Source organism: Ceratotherium simum, chromosome 1 (assembly GCF_057802395.1).
Source record: "Ceratotherium simum simum isolate JZ-2026a chromosome 1, ASM5780239v1, whole genome shotgun sequence".
Lineage (NCBI taxonomy): Eukaryota > Metazoa > Chordata > Mammalia > Perissodactyla > Rhinocerotidae > Ceratotherium > Ceratotherium simum.
Window position 1 is genome coordinate 37,132,660 of NC_141900.1, and position 17,959 is coordinate 37,150,618.

Genomic DNA, 17,959 nt, shown 5'->3' on the forward strand with positions numbered 1-17,959 from the left:
CCTGTTTTTCTTTTTATTAAGTAAAATATGCTACTATGTAACTTCACTGCCCTCTGAACTGACACAAAATCTTTCTTCTCTGAGGCAACTGTTTAAAGATTTGTTGTCAGAAATACTTCTTGGCCACCAAAATCCTAATCAGTGAGGAGAAGAACTCCAATTTAACCTGGGATAGTGGTCATTTCTCTCCTGTATCACCTCAGAGTGTCCCTTGGTCCCTTTAATCACCAATATCTCCATTGGAAACTGAGAAACTTGAAATTTATCTCTTCTAAATCCATAGATAGCCAAACATATTTTAGAGTTATTCACTGAAATTGACTGGCAAGAATATTCTAAATAATAATATGGTGGGGTTTTTAATATATCACCCAGCTGTGGAGAATTTATTTACTGAAACTATGCAAGGAAGTCTTTAAAATAGTATCAACACCACCACAAAACAAATTTGAACCCTTGGTAGGAAGGTTTGAATCATAGTGATGCTCCTGGTGAGAAATCACAGTATCAGGTTTCTAGTCCACTTAAGTTTCCAGTGAATCAGAGTACAATGTGCAGACTTGTCAAGTATTGGAGGAAACTTTGAAAGTGAATGTCTTTGCCTTAAAATTCTGTTTTCCTCCAATACCCACAATAAGGATTTTGATAACACCTTCTTCCTGGTTAGGATCATGAATCTTGATTGAGTTAAAGCAGTAGTTTCATGCTTCCTCTCCTCCAGAGACTTCACAGGCAAAGAGACTCTTTTAAGAGTCCTCTGGGCAAAATAAATGAGGTTGGCCTTGTTTGTGGACTTAACAGTTGAGTCTCATCTTCTCTTGCAAAATCAGAGTCTCAAACCCTTAGCTTAATAGCTCTGGTTCTGGAAAAAAAGGGTTTTTTCCAGAAAAAAAGAGTCCTCCCAACTAGCAGAACATTCCCCAGCTCTTCCTAGGCCCAGAATGAAAACATGTTGCTATTTATTTGATAGGGATCAATCCTAAGACGTTCTTTAAATATCATCTCTGCTCTATACAAAGTAGCATATCCATCTAAATAAATACTGCCTGAGAGTTCAGTTTATCAAGTTTCAATAGAGCACATGGTTGACATTAATCTGGAGACACACAGGATGTGCATTCGAGACTTAGCTCTGCCACTAACTAGCTGTGTGACTTGGTTATAAGCAAGCATCCTCTCTTAGAATACAGTAATAGAAGAGAAGCCTTCGTGTCTCATATAGTCAACATAAAAACGTGCTAGTTCCAAAGCCAGACTATTTGGCTTCAAATCTTACCTCATCCACTTGCTACCTTGCAGATTACTCAACCTCTTTGTGCATGTAAAATGGGGATAAATAGTACCACTTTCAAAGAGCTGTTATGTAGATTAAATCAGTCAGTACATGTAAAGTATTTAGAACATTGCCTGGTATACTCAAAAATGTTAGCTTTTAAAAAAAATTTTCTTTTAGTTGATTTGTTAATTAGAGGAGAAAGTTAGCTAAAGAGGAGAATCATTAAATGAGGATTTCTACGCATTCATTCAGGAGTGGTCATTAATAAAGTTCTAAAATGGCAGTGAGAGGCCGGCCTGGTGGCGCATTGGTTAAGTTCGGCGTGCCCTGCTGCAGTAGCCCGGAGTTCACAGGTTCAGATCCCGGGTGCAGACCTACACCACTAATCAAGCCATACTGTGGTGGCATCCCACATACAAAATAGAGGAAGATGGGCACAAGACGTTAGCTCAGGGCCACTCTTTCTCAAGCAAAAAGAGGAAGATTGGCAACAGGTGTTAGCTCAGGGCCAATCTTCCTCACCAAAAAAATAAAATAAATGGCAATGAACTGAAATTGCCGGCTTCTTGATAGGAATTTCTTGTCAAGTAATGAAATGTTAGTAGATTTTTTCTTTTCCAGAACCCTTTGGAGCCATTGTATATTCCTGCCAACAGTTGTGCATATTAACACATTTTTGAGGAAAGAGCCATCCCTTGATCTCTTGATATTAGTTAACTGTCATATTTGGACAGGGTTAAGGATTTTAGGTAAAACAGTCAATTTTTTCTTTATAATTTCTTACCAGGCACTTTTTTCCCCTGAATGAACCCACTCAATTGGTGTCTATAAATTTCAGTTGACTATGTGCCAAAATTCCCCTTCTTGCTTACTCATTTTTAGTGACATTTTGAGATGCGGTCTCTACATGTACCAGGTCTGTCAGAATACTTGTCATCAGTCATTGGCATCTTGGTTAAAACTTTATTCAGGAATTGAGCTTTCCAGTATTTGCAGAACATTACAGTATCTTCATTACTTCACTCGGAATAACCTCTTTCCCTACACATTCTATAATCCAGATTATCAATCACCTATTATATCTGATAGCATTGTTATTACCATACTTTGAAGAATTTTGGGCTTATTTTCTCAGATGCCTTAGTTTTCAAAGATACTTAATAGTATTAAATGGCAACCTCTAGCTCTCTTTCTACTTTACAGTTTTTTCTCTAGCCTCTCCTTCATTTATAAGCTTCTCCTTTTTATACTAACTCTTAGCGTTGCATTGGAAAGTAGTGGAAACTGTGCCAACCAGTTATAACACCCGCAAGTGATCCCACTGATGGGGCTAGCACCTGAGGAAGCGGCAGGTCTATGTCCTCCTGTGAGGTTCTGCAAAAGAAAACCTTCTGTTGCTGTCTAATGCAACAACCTCAGAGAACCAGAACACTGATAAGCAATTATGGCCTTTTGAAGAAGTGGCATTTATTTTTTCAGATTGTATTTGAAAACATTGGACTTTTTTTTTCCCCCATGATTATTTTCTTGCTTCTGTCAGAAAATGTTGACAGCAGAACCAGTCATATTGGTATTGATTCTATTAGGGAGAAAAATATTGAATGTGCTGTTTAATCTCCAGGGGGAAAAAGTCTTAAACTTAATGAAAAAAATTTATTTTATTGACTTCATTTGTTTTAGGTACTGCAGATATATAAGGCTATTTTTTACCTTAATTTTTTTTTAATGAGCCATGAGAAATATAGATTCTGTATTCCTACATGTATTCTCAAGCACCATATGGAAACACTGTTCCTAGATCTGTGGCATATTTCATACCCTAGTGTATGCTAGTATATGTGCCAAATTAAAATTAACAGTTACCACAAATGTCCCTTACTTTTCTGGAAAGCAGAGTTGATTTTAATATGTACTAAAGTGAATCTAGTGTATCTACTTCCACTTTTAATCAACCCAGTATTTTTTGAATGACTGTGAAGTTACCACTGAGTTACTAAGGAACTCTATGAAACTGCAGTTATGGAAAAAATTTTCCCAATGCCAGATTTGGTCATGTCAGGAATTTAAAGAAACTAAATTACTCTTTCAGGTAATTGGTGCTTTTTTTTTTTTAAACCATTTTTAAGTATCTGATTTAGTGGTATTAAGTACATTCATAATGTTATATACAACTGTCACCCCTACCCATTTTCAGAACTTTTTCATCATCCCAAACAGAAACTCTGTAACCATTAAGCAACAACCCCCCCTCCCCTCTCCCCTCAGCTACTGGTAATCACCATTCCACTTTCTGTCTCTATGAATTCCCTATTCTAGATATTTAATGTAAGTGGAATCATACAATATTTGTCCTTGTGTGTTTGGCTTATTTCACTTAGCATGATCTCTCAAGATTCATGCATGTTGTAGCATGTATCAGAATTTCGTTCTTTTTTATGGCTAATATTCCATTGTGTGTCTATACCACACTTGGTTTATCTATTCATCTGTCAGTGGACATTTGAGTTGTTCCTATCTTTTGACTTTTGTGAATAGTGCTGTTATGAACATTGCAGTAAAAGTTTAAGTACTTGCTTTCAATTCTTTTAGATATTTACCTAGGCGTAGAATTGCTAGATCATGTGATAATTCTATGTTTAACATTTTGAGGAACCACCAAACTGTTTTCCATAGCAGTGGCATCATTTTACATTCCTACCAACAATGCACAAGGGTTCCAGTTTTTCCACATCCTCCCCAACACTTGTTATTTTCCATTTTTTAAATAGTAGCCATCCTAATGGGTGTGAAGTAGAATTGGTGCATTCTTAATATAGTGAAATGTTACTTCTTAGTTTGTAAGACTACCGAGTCAGTAGGTATGTCTTCTTAACAAACTTAAACTTTGCAAATATGATCTTTGTCTAAAATAACACATGATGATGATGATGATAATGATGATGGTGATGGCACCTACAGATTAGGTTTTTCTCCTCCCAAAATGGTATTTAAGTAACTGTAATAATTTACCTTTGTACTATAGAATATAGCATCATATTGAATTAAAAGAAGTAATTTGTAAAGGCTTTAGGCCCTTTTTAATGCTTGATTTTTACACAGCTCTAGAAAGAATATAAGATTAAGTTATAAATGATAAATTAACATGTTTTTATTTATTTAAATCAAAATTTGCCAAATTCCAATGAAACAGAAAATTGGGATTCATGAAACTCAAAAGTAAATTAGATTGCCCTGTCTGTTACTTGGGGATTCAGAGGTAAAAGTAATGACAAGAATGTGATGTAAAGCAGTATTTCTCAAACTTTAAAATGCAGAAGGGTCATGTGGTAATTTTGATAAAATGCAGATTCTAATCAATAGGTCTCATGGGGCTGCTCTTCTGCATGTTCAACAAGCTCCTCAGTAACGGCAATGCTGCTAGCCAGGGGAGCACACCTTGAGTTTCAAGAATTTAAAATATTAGTGAGGGCAGTTTTACCTAATTGACAAAAATATTTTACAGCTTTTAAGGCATGCAAAACTAAATTATCCATATTAGGTGATCTATTTGGAACTTTTAAAAATGTATAAATGAATGTACTGATTAAAAAAAAAAAACTGACCTGGTGATATCAAGCTTTGGAATCATGTTTTCAATTCCTCTATTGAAATGCTTCATCTCTCAGCAGTTGCTGTGCTTCAGTTTTCTCAACTTTCAAACTGAAAGAGTACTTCTCACCTATTCTTTTCCCTTGATGTTGGTGAAGAATGTTTTAAAATTGCCTTTCTGTTTTTTCCTCTCTAGGGAGTGCCTTGGTGAAGCACATGAGCCTTGTGACTGCCAAACGTGGAAAAACTGGCTACAAAAAATCACTGAAATGAAACCGGAAGAACGTAAGAGGAATTTTAGATAGCTATGCTGTGTATTCTCTAATAGCATTCAAAAGATAATGCGGTCATATTTCTTAGAATCTTCATTTAAGAAGTTTTTAAGTTTGTTAATGCTAAGCTCCTCGATTTAACATCACCTCTCTAACCACCATCCTTTTGGAGATTGTAGGGTTTTTGCAAGGGGAAATTGTGGACAGGTTCCATGTTTCCAACTGACTTGTTTTCCATCCCAAGATAAACCAGGGTAATCAGGGATCACATTTAAGCCCCCCTCATACAGCACTTTCCTTTTATCCTGGGGTGGGCCAACTAGCTTCTCTGTACTTTATGGGAAGAAATGTATGATCTGTAGTGAGAGGAAGCTTTTTATTTCCCTGGAAGCTTCCAGTGGAGGATGAGACAAGTTAATTTCTTGCTATTATGTGGGTCTGTAGATTTACTTATGTTAAATGCCATGTCTATAACTATTTTTACTGAGACTTCTGTAAGTACCTTATCTCTGTTAATCCTCACAGAAATGCTATGAGATTGATGTTAGTAATCCCTTTTTACAGATGAGGAAACCAGCAGTTAGATTGGATTGAGTGACACAGGCCATGTGCCTGGGAAACAGAATGGGTTTGAATTAACCTTCCTAATAGCAATTCCTGCATTTGACAAGCAAATATATCTGCTTTGCAATAATTTCTCATCCCCTGAAGTGTTTTATGACTACTATTTTCTTTCAAGTTAATATAAATGAAAATTAATTTAGTTTTTTTTAGCTTTTAGATAATGGAGTTAATTTGAGATATTGCAAGTCAGGATTAAGAATTCACACAGTGACTCTATGCTTATTATGAGCAAAGCACGTAATAAAGATGATACCAGCTTTCAAAGAGTGCAGAGGCTAGAAGGGAAGCAGTCAGATCATTACACTGTCATGTGATAACTAGTGTAATTGGGTAAAAATGAGAGTACAAAAACAAAAACAATTAAATCAGGTTGGGAGGGGTGTGTCAAAGAATCTTCCGGGAGGCAGTGAGCTATGAATTGGGTTTTAGCATATCTGCAGAGGCAAAGATGTGGCAGGATTCCTGTCAGCAGCTGAAGTGATACTGGGAGTGACTGGCTGGCAGCCGTGAGACCTTACAGGCTTGTATTTTGTTGGGCACTATACCATTATCTGGGAGCGGGTCCTCAGCATTTTATTTTATTTTTTTTCTTTTTCTTTCTTTTTTTTTTGTGAGGAGATCAGCCCTGTGCTAACATCTGCCAATCCTCCTCTTGTTTTTTGTTTTTTTTTTTTTTTTCTGCTGAGGAAGACTGGCCCTGGGCTAACATCCTTGCCCATCTTCCTCCACTTTATATGGGACGCCGCCACAGCATGACATGCCAAGCAGTGTGTCAGTATGCGCCCAGGATCCGAAGCGGCAAACTCCAGGCCGCTGCAGCAGAGCACGCGCACTTAACCGCTTGTGCCACCGGGCCGGCCCCCCTCAGCGTTTTAGATTCACGAGATTCGTTTTGTGCACTGACTAAGGGTTGTTCAGATCCATGAAGAAGAGACTGCAGTGTAAATCAGAATACCAGTTTATTAATTGATAATGAAGAAACTCCCTTTCACATGATCAGAAGGTTCATGTTGCTTATCCAGGAGCAAAGGGAAGTAGATTTTATAACAAGGTCTGATTAAATATTTCTGTCCTATAAATTCATGATTTAACCAACAATTCTTTTTTAGAGTATCTTCTAAGTGCTAGGGACTTCCCAAATCAAAAACACCTGTGTAGATTGTTCTTGTTCCCCAGGTTCACTGTGTCTCTGTCGAATGCCAGATGTAGCTTGCCGTTGCTCTCTTGACACCCACCCATTTTCCCTACTCTGCTGATATGTATGGGTCTATATATGTTTGTGAGTTCCGTAAATACATTAATACCATTACCCTACACCACCTTTGAACATGACAAGACAACTGGATTTTGATTTTTTTTCCCCTGCTTCTGACACCTAGAAACATCTATGTTTCTATTAGAGAAGCTTGCTATTGCCCACCTACCTACATTTCTTTATACATTTCTATGGAGCTTAAAGTTAAGGTCCATGGGGAAAATTTGCAAGAGATGAGGCTGGAGAAGAAGGTGTTGCCAGATTGTGAGGGTTCTTGCCAAATTATCTGATTTATCCTATTAACAGAATAAGCCATAGAATGCATTTTTTAAGTAGGGAAGTGGCATGAAGAGAGATATTTTTATCCAGATAACTGATGACTAGGAAGGGTAGACTGAAGGAGAAATAGACCAGAAGTAGGAAGATGAATTTTTAGTTTGGGTTAGAGGGTAGATTATGATGTCATTGGTCAGTTTAGGAAATTCAGAAGTAGGAGTATCTTTCAGGGGAAAATAATTTTGTTGTGGACATTTTGAACCTGAGGTAGTTGCAGGACATATGTGTGGAGATGTCTAGTGGGATTTTAGAATTATTTGTCTGCAGCTCCGAAGAGATGCTGAGAAAACTTAGGAATAACTTGTTGCTTTTAAATGGTATCTTTGTTATTTATTTAACATTTCTTGCGTGCTATTTTATGTTAGAATACAGAAAAAAGATGCCCTCTATGCTCTTAAAATATACATTTTAGAAATGGAGACAGCTATATACAAAACTAAGAACAAAGAGTATTATAAATGCTGTGAGAGAACAGTGTACCTGTTGTGCATTGTGAGGAAGGGGAGGGACTAAGGAGGAAGAGATCAGTTCTCTCTAGGAGAGGGTTAGGAAAAGCTGTAGCAAAGAATTGATGCATAAGCAGCATCCTGAAAGCTGATATTCTTCACAGAGATCAGAATAGGAAGGACATTCCAGACATAGGGTGGAGTAGGGCTGTGAAACAGCATGGCATATTCAAGGACTGCAAATAATTCGTACAACCAGTGCAAAGGAACTTGCAGTAAGAGATCAGACTGTGCACAAGTGCACATCAGGGTGCACAAGGCACAAGTGCAAATCAGGGTGTCAGGGGCAGGGGTTCTATTCAATGCTGGAAGGTCTGACTTTATCCTGAGACACTGAAAAGGAGTTTTGAGTAGGAGAAGGATAACTGAAGATGCTTACTTAAAAAGATCACTCAGGCAGAAGTGTGAATGATGAATTAGGGACTGTTGAGATACCACCTAAGAATGCTGTATCTGGGGCCGGCCTGGTGACGTAGCGGTTAAGTTTGCTCGTTCTGCTGCAGCGGCCCGGGGTTCCCCAGTTCGGATCCTGGACGCAGACCTACTCACCGCTCATCAAGCCGTGCTGAGGCGGCGTGCCACATAGAAGACCTAGAAGGACCTACAACAAGGATATACAACTATGTACTGGGGCTTTGGGGAGAAAAAAGAAAAAGAGGAGGATTGGCAACAGATGTTAGCTCAGGGCCAATCTTCAAAAAAAAAAAAGAATGCTGTTTCTGAGACGACTTAAGAATGTCCAGGTGAGAGGATATGAGGACTTGAACAAGACAGAGGCAGTGCAGATGGGAGAAGAGAGGTGTATACAGGAGAGTTAAGATGTAATTTTATTAAGTTGTAAATCTAGTGTACTTAACAGTTGCGTAAAAGAGTTAATGCACCACAGGAAGTAATTAGTACAGTATATTGTTTAATTCTTGAGTAGAAAATAGCCGGAGTGTCTGATTTGAGATATAAAGCAAGTATTTTGAAATGGGTGATTATTTTTAGTTATCCCTTATCATTCGTAAAATTGGATCAATCATTCTGTACCCACTAATAAGCTTTTACTAAGGAAGGAGAGGGAGAACGACCTGGCTAGTAAGCACAAACTATTGGTGGGACTGTGACAGAATATCCTCGCACATGATAATAATCCTGATAATGAGGACAGAAAAGAAATAGAAGAACTAGGAAATGGTATACATGGTGTATATGTGGTTACTTCTGGTGGCCGGAGATAGAGACCTCAAATAAAAACTGAAGAGCGCTCTCAGAGTCCCAAATAGGATTTTAATTTAGAAAGATGGAAGAACTTTAGAAAATTGGACAGAAAGCAATGACTGAGAACATCTGAGAATTGGTCTACCAGAGAAGGAGCCAAAGCCAAGACTGCGGGGAAAATTCCCAGTTGCTGAGAAAAACCTAGGAGTTTTCTCACTGTCCACCAAACTGAAAGGTGATGACCAGTAGACTACTATTAATGGCCACTTGAGTTTATGAAATTTAGGATGAGGCTTAAAGCAAACAATAATAGGCCAACTGTAATTCTTAAGTAGAACATCATCATTAAATATATAAAAATAATATTTCAAAAAGAAGAGTATGATTAAATGCTTTAATGAGTTTACATATTACTTTGGCTTATGGTCACATATCTTTGGCATAAGCATTTTCAATCAAACTTGTAGATTCGTAAGATAGTCTTCTCCCTTATGCCCAGTTTTTCAAAGTGTTTGAATTATGAGACTCAAAAGGAATGACAAAATCTAATTAATGAGAAAAAGTATTAGAAAATGTACTGAGATCGGTTCAAAGAATTAATTCCATATAAAGATTCAAATGCTATTTTTAAGCACTGAAACTGCCTCTCGTGTCTAACCAGAGCAAGAGGAAAGAATGATTATATTTTCTGTGAAATTATGGTCGATTTATCAAATTTTCAGACCAGTTTTTTCATGGTACATAGTAAATGGTTTTTGAATGGAATTCAGTCTTTAAGAATTCAGTCTTTGGGGTCAGCCCGGTGGCACAGTGGTTAAGTGCATGCGCTTCGCTGCAGTGGCCTGGGGTTCGCAGGTTGGGATCCCGGGCGCGCACCAACGCGCTGCTTGTCAAGCCATGCTGTGGCGGTGTCCCATATAAAGTGGAGGAAGATGGGCACAGATGTTAGCTCAGGGCTAATCTTCCTCACACACACACAAAAAAGAATTGTCTTTAAAAGCAACTTTGTTTTCACTTGCATACATGTTGAATCTACTAGTAGATCTTAGATTCTGTTATACTCTAAGACCTGATTAAATGAAGTTAATATTTCTTACAAAGAGACCTAAGCACACTAGATGATTAGGGAAAGAAGATCGAGATACAATAGACATATAACTGAAGTGAAGGGAAGAATTTGGAAGTTAGTAGAGGTGAAGAAGACTCATGAGGTAAGTTGAAGGGAGATAAGGTATTGCAGGTATTAAGAAAATATGTATGAAATGTTCATGTTCACAGAACTGGAAGTAAAGACATTTTTTTCCAGCACAAGTTTCTGTTGTAATAATAGTGAGTTATTTTCTGGACATAATTTACTTCATGCAATCCACTAGGATGCAGTTAGGAACTAGCATTCTCTCCTAGGGTGAGAAGAAAAAAAACTGTTATGTTGCAGGCCACACAGCTGCTTTGTTTTAATGGCTTTGTGCTTTATTTATTATAACAATGGACAATAAAGGTCATAAGAATATGTGAGAGCTTGTGAGCTAAAAATAATGTTGATGGTGAAGAGAGGAGATAGGCCACTACTTTTAAATAAAAATTAGACATTTGTACTTAGTGATTAGGTTTTATAGCAAGAAATACCCTTAATAAACAGCATTACCTCTGCAGCTTGATCTTATTAGCCATAAGTGTAGTAAGTTCCTTCTGAAATTCCTGTTCTCTACCAAATTATCTCAGAATTCTCTCCACTAACACACTAATCAAACCATCTTCTACCAAATAAGTTTAGAAGTGTAGTAGAGTCTGATCAGTTCATTGCTGCTGTTGTTTCTTCTTGCTTTGTGGAATTGAAAATCAGCGCTTTACAGTCCAGCAGTAGGTGCTGTTCTGTTGTTGACACAAACTTAAGTAGGTAGGCACTTGGGGCTCCTCGCAGCAAGATGGCCCCACTCCTCCACTGCTAGGCTCCATCAAAGGGCTGCTCCTAGTGCTCAGCTCTTCCAGTTCACATACAGAGCCACTTCCTGGGTCAGTCAGCCCAAACCTTTGCCCCCACTTCCCTCTCCAGGGATTTATATCTGGGAGTTGGCTAACTTTCCCTTTTAAACTTCCAAACTCAAAGAGCCTGATTTCTCCCCTTCTTTCTGCCTTGGGCCAGTCCCTTACTCTACCCTTCTTAGAGGGTCTGCATGTAATCAAGGCCTTGATTAGATGGGCCACTTTGAATGATTCCAAAGTGATGTTGGACATCTCTTTCAGTAAAGAGAACATGAGGCTTCCCTGTGCACTTAGAGATAGAAAAGAAAACAAAGCAAACTTGATTACTGACATTCTTGCAGGAAAAAATAATTTTTTAATTGCGCATCTAGAACTCCATCCAGCCCCTAAACTTTTTCTCCATTGGGGGAAAAAGTTTATAGAATGTAAAATTTAGAATCTTTAAAAACCATGGCATTATTGCAGATCTCAAATTGTAATAGAATAAATTGAGTTTAAGATGATGAAGAGTATACGGTTGGTGTGGGGATAGAGGGTAGGACAAGCTTGCCAGGTAGAAAGTGGTCAAATCATGAAGGGCTTTATATTTTTTGCTAAAGCAATTTGATTTTATCTTGTAGTCAGTTGTAGTCAGTGGGGAGCAACTAAAAGATTTAAAGATTTGTATTTTATTTATTTATTTATTTATTTATTTATTTTACCCCCCCAAGCCCCAGTAGATAGTTGTATGTCATAGCTGCACATCCTGCTAGTTGCTGTATGTGGTACTTGGCCTCGGCATGGCTGGAGAAGTGGTGTGTCTGTGTGCACCCGGAATCCGCACCCGGGCCGCCAGCAGCGGAGCGTGCGCATTTAACCGCTAAGCCACGGGGCTGGCCCAAAGATTTGTATTTTAAAAACATAACTGTACGGGCCGTACAGGGGTGGTTGGAGGTGGGGAGAAGGATCTGGGGAGATAGGTTGGTTTTCTGTGTTGTAATTGTCTAGGCAAGAGGTGTGGAGAACCCCTAGCTAAAGCAATAAGAAGTGGGAATGGAGAGGAGACAGATGTGAAAAAGAAAGAGTTAGATCAATGGACGGGTGGGTGAAGGAAAAAGGAGGGTGTCCAAGATTATCCTGTTCCTGGATTGACTCTGGGTAAATGATCATATCATTTGCCAGGACAGGGAATAGAGGAAGGAGCAGGTTTGGGGGAAATGATTAGTTTTAGACATGTCACATTGGATTCATTTTTAGTTTATCTGAAATAATCATGGGTAAAAAAAGCTGTTGGTATTTTAATATAATTTTTATGTTTTTTACTATGATGAAGAGTTTCTGGTAATTATGTTTGCAAATGGCCTATTTAAGAAATTATTGTCTAAAGTAACCTTTCTTTCTATAATCTTTGATGCAATAGTTATTTTAAACAGAGAATAACATAATGCTTTTTTTCTTAACTTTGTCTTTTTTCTTCCCCAGTTTATTTGGACACAACTGAGGGTTAAATCTTCTTTAAATCATGTTTCATAAATAGAGCTTTGGGAATACAGCTCCTTATCCAATAATGATGCTATTCAGAATGAAGCAGTTTAAAAACTTAGGAGACCTAGGAGGAAAATAAATATATGATTAAAATTGAGAGACAACCTACAAAGAAAACTTTGGGGTTTTTTCCCCTGCAGTTGTACATTAAATCATTTATTTCTGTGTTTGTTCTTAATATCCCAAAGTTGTAGGAGTTAGTGAAGCTTATGAGGATGCTGCCAATTGTCTCTGGTTGTTAACTAACTCCAAGCCTTGTGCTAACTGTAAGTCTCCGATACAGAAGAATGAGGGATGCAATCACATGCAGTGTGCTAAGGTAAGAAGTTAAAAGAGGATTGTGCATGCTTTGTGGACGGAGTCTTAATTTGATTGTTAATCCAAAGAAGAAATGTTATAAGCGTAAAAGTCTTGATAGGTTTCAGATGAATTCTAGCAGATTGCATTTTACATTCTTTGTTGAATAACATAAATGTTGATTTATATTACTAAATTTTACACTCATAGTAAATATTAAACATAAGAGTAAAAGTTCAGTGGTGTTTGGCCAGAAGATCAGAAATGCCTGAATTCTTCCCTGCCAGTCACCTCCTCCAGTGAGGACCCTGAGAGAGTTTTGTGTATGTATAAATAATAATATTAAATGATAAAGCGCTAACTTGTATAGATCTCTTGCAAAGCTGGTTTTGGAGCACACAGCTTAGACTCAAGGCCCAAGCCAGGCCCCAGGCAGTCCCCCTAAGTCCAAATCTAAATCTTACTGTCTGGGGCCGGCCCCGTGGCTTAGCAGTTAAGTGCGCGCGCTCCACTACTGGCGGCCCGGGTTCAGATCCCCGGCGCACACCGACGCACCGCTTGTCCGGCCATGCCGAGGCGGCGTCCCACATACAGCAACTAGCAGGATGTGCAACTACAACATACAACTATCTACTGGGGCTTTGGGGAGAAAAAAGGGAAAAAACAAATAGTAAAAAATAAATAAATAAAATAAAATAAAATAAATCTTACTGGCTGCTTATGGGTGTTTATAATAAAGTTACCCAAAGCAGCGGGCAGACTTTAGATCTGCTAATGAAACCATCAATTAAATAAGTAATACATTACTGTATTGAAAATGAAAATGCCAATGAAGATCTACTTGGCTGAAAGATAATTAATATAAGTAAATACTGTTAGAAGGCTACCTTCTTGACTTAGTTGCATAGAAAGAGACTACCATATTTAAAACAAATATTCTGGAATTAGGTAATAATATTTTATTAATCCATGCCTACATTTATAAACATTTTTGTTTTAAAATTGTAATGATATTCCAGTTTTTTTCCTTTTCATTGGAAGTGCCATCTGTATGTAAAAGATAATTATTTAAAATTATCGAGAGGACAATGTAATTTTTCCAAATTAGGATGTGAAAGAGACCCAAAGAGTTAAGAAGATGCCAATAAAATATATCAATATCTTCTAAGTATTGCTTGATTTTTAACCTTGAAGCTAATGATCATTATTATTATGACTTAAAAAACAATGGCAGTTACAAGATGATTTTTATAAGCCAATATTACTCTAAAATTAACATAAATGAATTGGTTTAGTGAGACAGTAATAATGATTTCCTGAGAGGCAAGAGGGAAAACCTACTATAGTGTTCTGAGCAAAATGCTCAAAAGTGCTTATTAGCTGATCAGCTAACCTGATCAGCTGATCAAGCCAAAATTATTTGATTTATTTGTGGTATTATCTTCAGCATCCATATTAGTTTTTTTCTTGGAAAATCTGTTATAGACTACATAGATGCGTAAAGAAAATAAGTTGACCATAAAAATCAGCAGTTGAGCTACTAGCAAAAGAGGCAGCATCCAACATTACCTTTATGTATTTCCTTCGTAGCACCTACCAGTAGTAAATATTTGATAAATATGTATTTAGTGAATGAATATATTCATGAATTAGTCTAATGATGTGAGATAATTTATAGTAAACAGGTTTTGCTTCAGCTTCGGTTGCATTTAAAAGACACGTTTACTTACATACTATGTAAATGTAGTAGTCTTGTTTAATATGCCATCTGAAGTATTTGCATTGAATGTTATACTTTTAGAGTTTTTTTAAATGTGAAGGTGGAACAACAGGTCATGTGTAATTGAATTCATACTGTAACACAATGACTAAATCTTAATATACCTTTATGAATACCTCAGTGTTGATTATGATTCAGCAGACAGTTTTTACTTTCTGGAATCAAATTGTTAAACATTTTTAAACAGAGACAAATTTGGCCGTATAAAAATAAGTTTGTTTATTTTAAAAACTGTTTATTCTATTCATTTCCCTTTAGATAGTTTTCAGGAGATTGTTTAAATTTTGCATTCTTCTGTGTTTTAAATCACTTAGTAATTTTCTTATCTGACTCTGTGTAAAACTATATGCTGCAACTAAAAAATAAAAATTATTAAAGCTATGTATTCTTTTTCTTATCATAGAACATAAAATTTGGCTGTTTTGTAGAATTTTTGCAACTAATTTTGAGAGATCAGTAAAGCTGTACTGAAGGGTACTTGTATCAAATCAGGCACAAAGTTTGCTTATACCAGGCAACAAAAGAACTCGCATACTGTCAGAGCTTTGAAACAAGCCCACAATTTATTGTGTAAGTACATGTTTGTGAAAGGATAGATAAGTACAGAGACTTTAATTCAGCTCTCTGTTCATGACATATCAGGTAGAGAAAAAAAATCAGTAAAGATATAGAAGACAACATAATTACAAGGTATATCTGATTGCTATATATTCAAACTCTATATCTTGAAAATATGGACTACACCATCTTTTCAAGTACCCATGGAGTATTCACAAAAGATTGACTATTGATCATTGAAGAAATCTCAGTAATATTCCAGAAAATAGAAAATATTATAAGCAACATTCTCTGGTTGTAATGGAATAAAATAAAACTATTAATAAAGTTACAAAAGGCCTTTTTATTTGGAAATTTTAAATCTCTCAAACAACTCTTAAGGAAAAAAAGAAGTAAAAATGGAAATTAAAGAATTTCTAGAAAACTAGGATAATGAAAATACTACTTTATCAGAACCTGAGAGCTATAGCTGAAGCAATGCTCAGAAACGTGCGTAGCTTTATTCACTTAAAACAATACAAAATAAGGAATGAATTAAGGATATGACTCAAAAAATTAGAAAAACAAAATAAATTTGAAGAAAGCCAGGAGGAAGGATTTAAAAAAAAAAAAAAATCAGTAAAAACTGAAAAACAAGGGGCCGGCCTGGTGGCCTAGCTGTTAAGTGCGCGTGCTCCGCTTCAGTGGCCCGAGGGTTTGCTGGTTCGGGTCCCAGGCCACCGCTGCACTGCTTCTTAAGCCATGCTGTGGCGGCGTCCCATATAAAGTAGAGGAAGATGGGCACAGGTGTTATAGCCCAGGGCCAGTCTTCCTCGGCAAAAAGAGGAGGAACGGCAACGGATGTTAGCTCAGGGCTGATCTTCCTCACACACATACAAAAAAAACCCTGAAAACAGTACAACTAAGAAATACATCCAAAACGTGGTTTTCTGAAGAAAAAATAAGGTAAACTATTAAGCTTATGTAAGAAAAAAATGGGGGTGAGGGAGTTCAAATGCACAATATAAGAAATAAAGGGAATAATCAATAAAGGAAACTAAATTAATAAGAGATAACTTTGCTCAACTCATGCTGATAAATTTGAGCTTGGATTTGAAATGGATTGATTTTCTAAGAAAATATAATTTATTAAAACTGACCGTAGAAGAGATATCCAGACAAACCTATTTCCATAGAATAAAGACAGTATTTCAATGATCTCCCCCCTTTAAAGCAATAGCCCTGACAGTTTCCCAATAGAATTTTATCAAACTTTTAAAGAATAGGTAATTCCAATGTGATTTAAACTGTTTCTGGGAGTAAAAAAAAGCAGGAGGGGGGGTTTCAAAGTTCAGTATTATTATAAAGTGAGTAGAACCTGATACCAGCACTTGACAAGATTATAAAAATTAAAAGAAAACTGTAGATCAATCTTATTTGTGAATAACAATACATAAGTCCTAAATAAGATATTAGAGGGGGGAAAAACCCATAAATATTAACAAATATAATCCAGCAGAGTACGTTAAAAGAGAATTGACTGTCAATTATATCTCAATTAAAAGTTTTTTTAATAAAAAAGTAATTGACCATGTGGAGCTTATTCCAGGAATACAAGAATGGTTTGATATTAAAAAAGCTATTGCTGTACCTCATCTTGTTAGTAGATCCAAGGAGATAAATCATAGATATTTTCTATAAATGCTAGAAACACATTTAACAACAAAAAAAATCAACAACCATTCTTTATAAGACCCTCAAAGACATAGGAATAAATGAAATCTTCCTTAGTATGATAAAAAGAAATCTACCTCAGTCCAAAAGTTGACATGATGTTTAGTGGGGAAACTAGAGGTGTTCTCACTAAAATCAAGCACAAAGTAAGGATGCTGTCCATCACAAATATTATTAACATTGGACTGGAGATACCAGTCAACATAATTAGACACTAGAAAAAAATTGAAGATGTAAAAATTAGAAATGAAGTGATAAAATTATCTTTTGTTGCAGACAGCATAGTTGTGTACCTAGAAACCCCACAAGAATCAACTGAAAAACTACTGCAAAGAACAAAATTTTAATTAACTAGCAGAGTAAAATATTAATATGTAGAAAGTAATAGCCTTCATGTGTACCAACAACATCCAGATAGAATATATACTGAAAGAGAAGACCTCATTTATCTAGAAAGAAACTTAAGAAATGTACAAGACCTATATGAAGAAAATTTTAAAACCCCTATCTGTAGGACACAAAAGATGAAAAACGAATGGAAAGATAATGAAGTTCTTGGATAGAAAGATTCCATCAAAAATACCAGCAGATTTTGTTTCTGCATCTAGATAAGCTAATTCAAAGTGCATATGGAAAAACAAAACAAGAGTAGCTAGAAAATCTCTGAAAAAGGACAGTGAGGAGGAGCTGGACTTGTCAAATAGTAAGCCGTCTTATAAAGGCTCAGTCATTAAAATAGCATGGTGCTGGTACATGAATCTACAGATCAATGAAACAATAGAAAGAAAGCCCAGAAAATAGACAGAGATATGTGGGAATTTAGTAAAGGAGGCATCTTCAACCACTATGCTGAGAAACATGGACTCGTTCAATAAATGATATTGAGGCAACTGGCCAGCTGTGTGGAAAAAAAGTAAAGTTTAGTTCATACTGTATACTGCATACCCAGATAAATCCTGAACAGCTCAAAGATTTAAATGTTTTAAAAATAAAATAAACCATGGAAGTACGAGAAGAAAACATAGACTTGGAATGGAAAGATCT

At 36.5% G+C, this 17,959-nt stretch overlaps 1 protein-coding gene across 4 annotated transcripts in view; it reads left to right on the forward strand.

Moving 5' to 3' along the window:
* ANKIB1 (ankyrin repeat and IBR domain containing 1) overlaps nucleotides 1-17,959 on the forward strand; it is a 138,646-nt gene that overhangs the window by 105,826 nt on the left and 14,861 nt on the right. For all 4 annotated transcript variants that reach the window (XM_087419490.1, XM_014788164.2, XM_014788163.2 and 1 more), the window contains 2 exons: nucleotides 5,061-5,149; nucleotides 12,756-12,886. In XM_087419490.1, coding sequence (XP_087275616.1) covers nucleotides 5,061-5,149; nucleotides 12,756-12,886 — 220 coding nt within the window. The remainder of the gene's footprint in view (nucleotides 1-5,060; nucleotides 5,150-12,755; nucleotides 12,887-17,959) is intronic.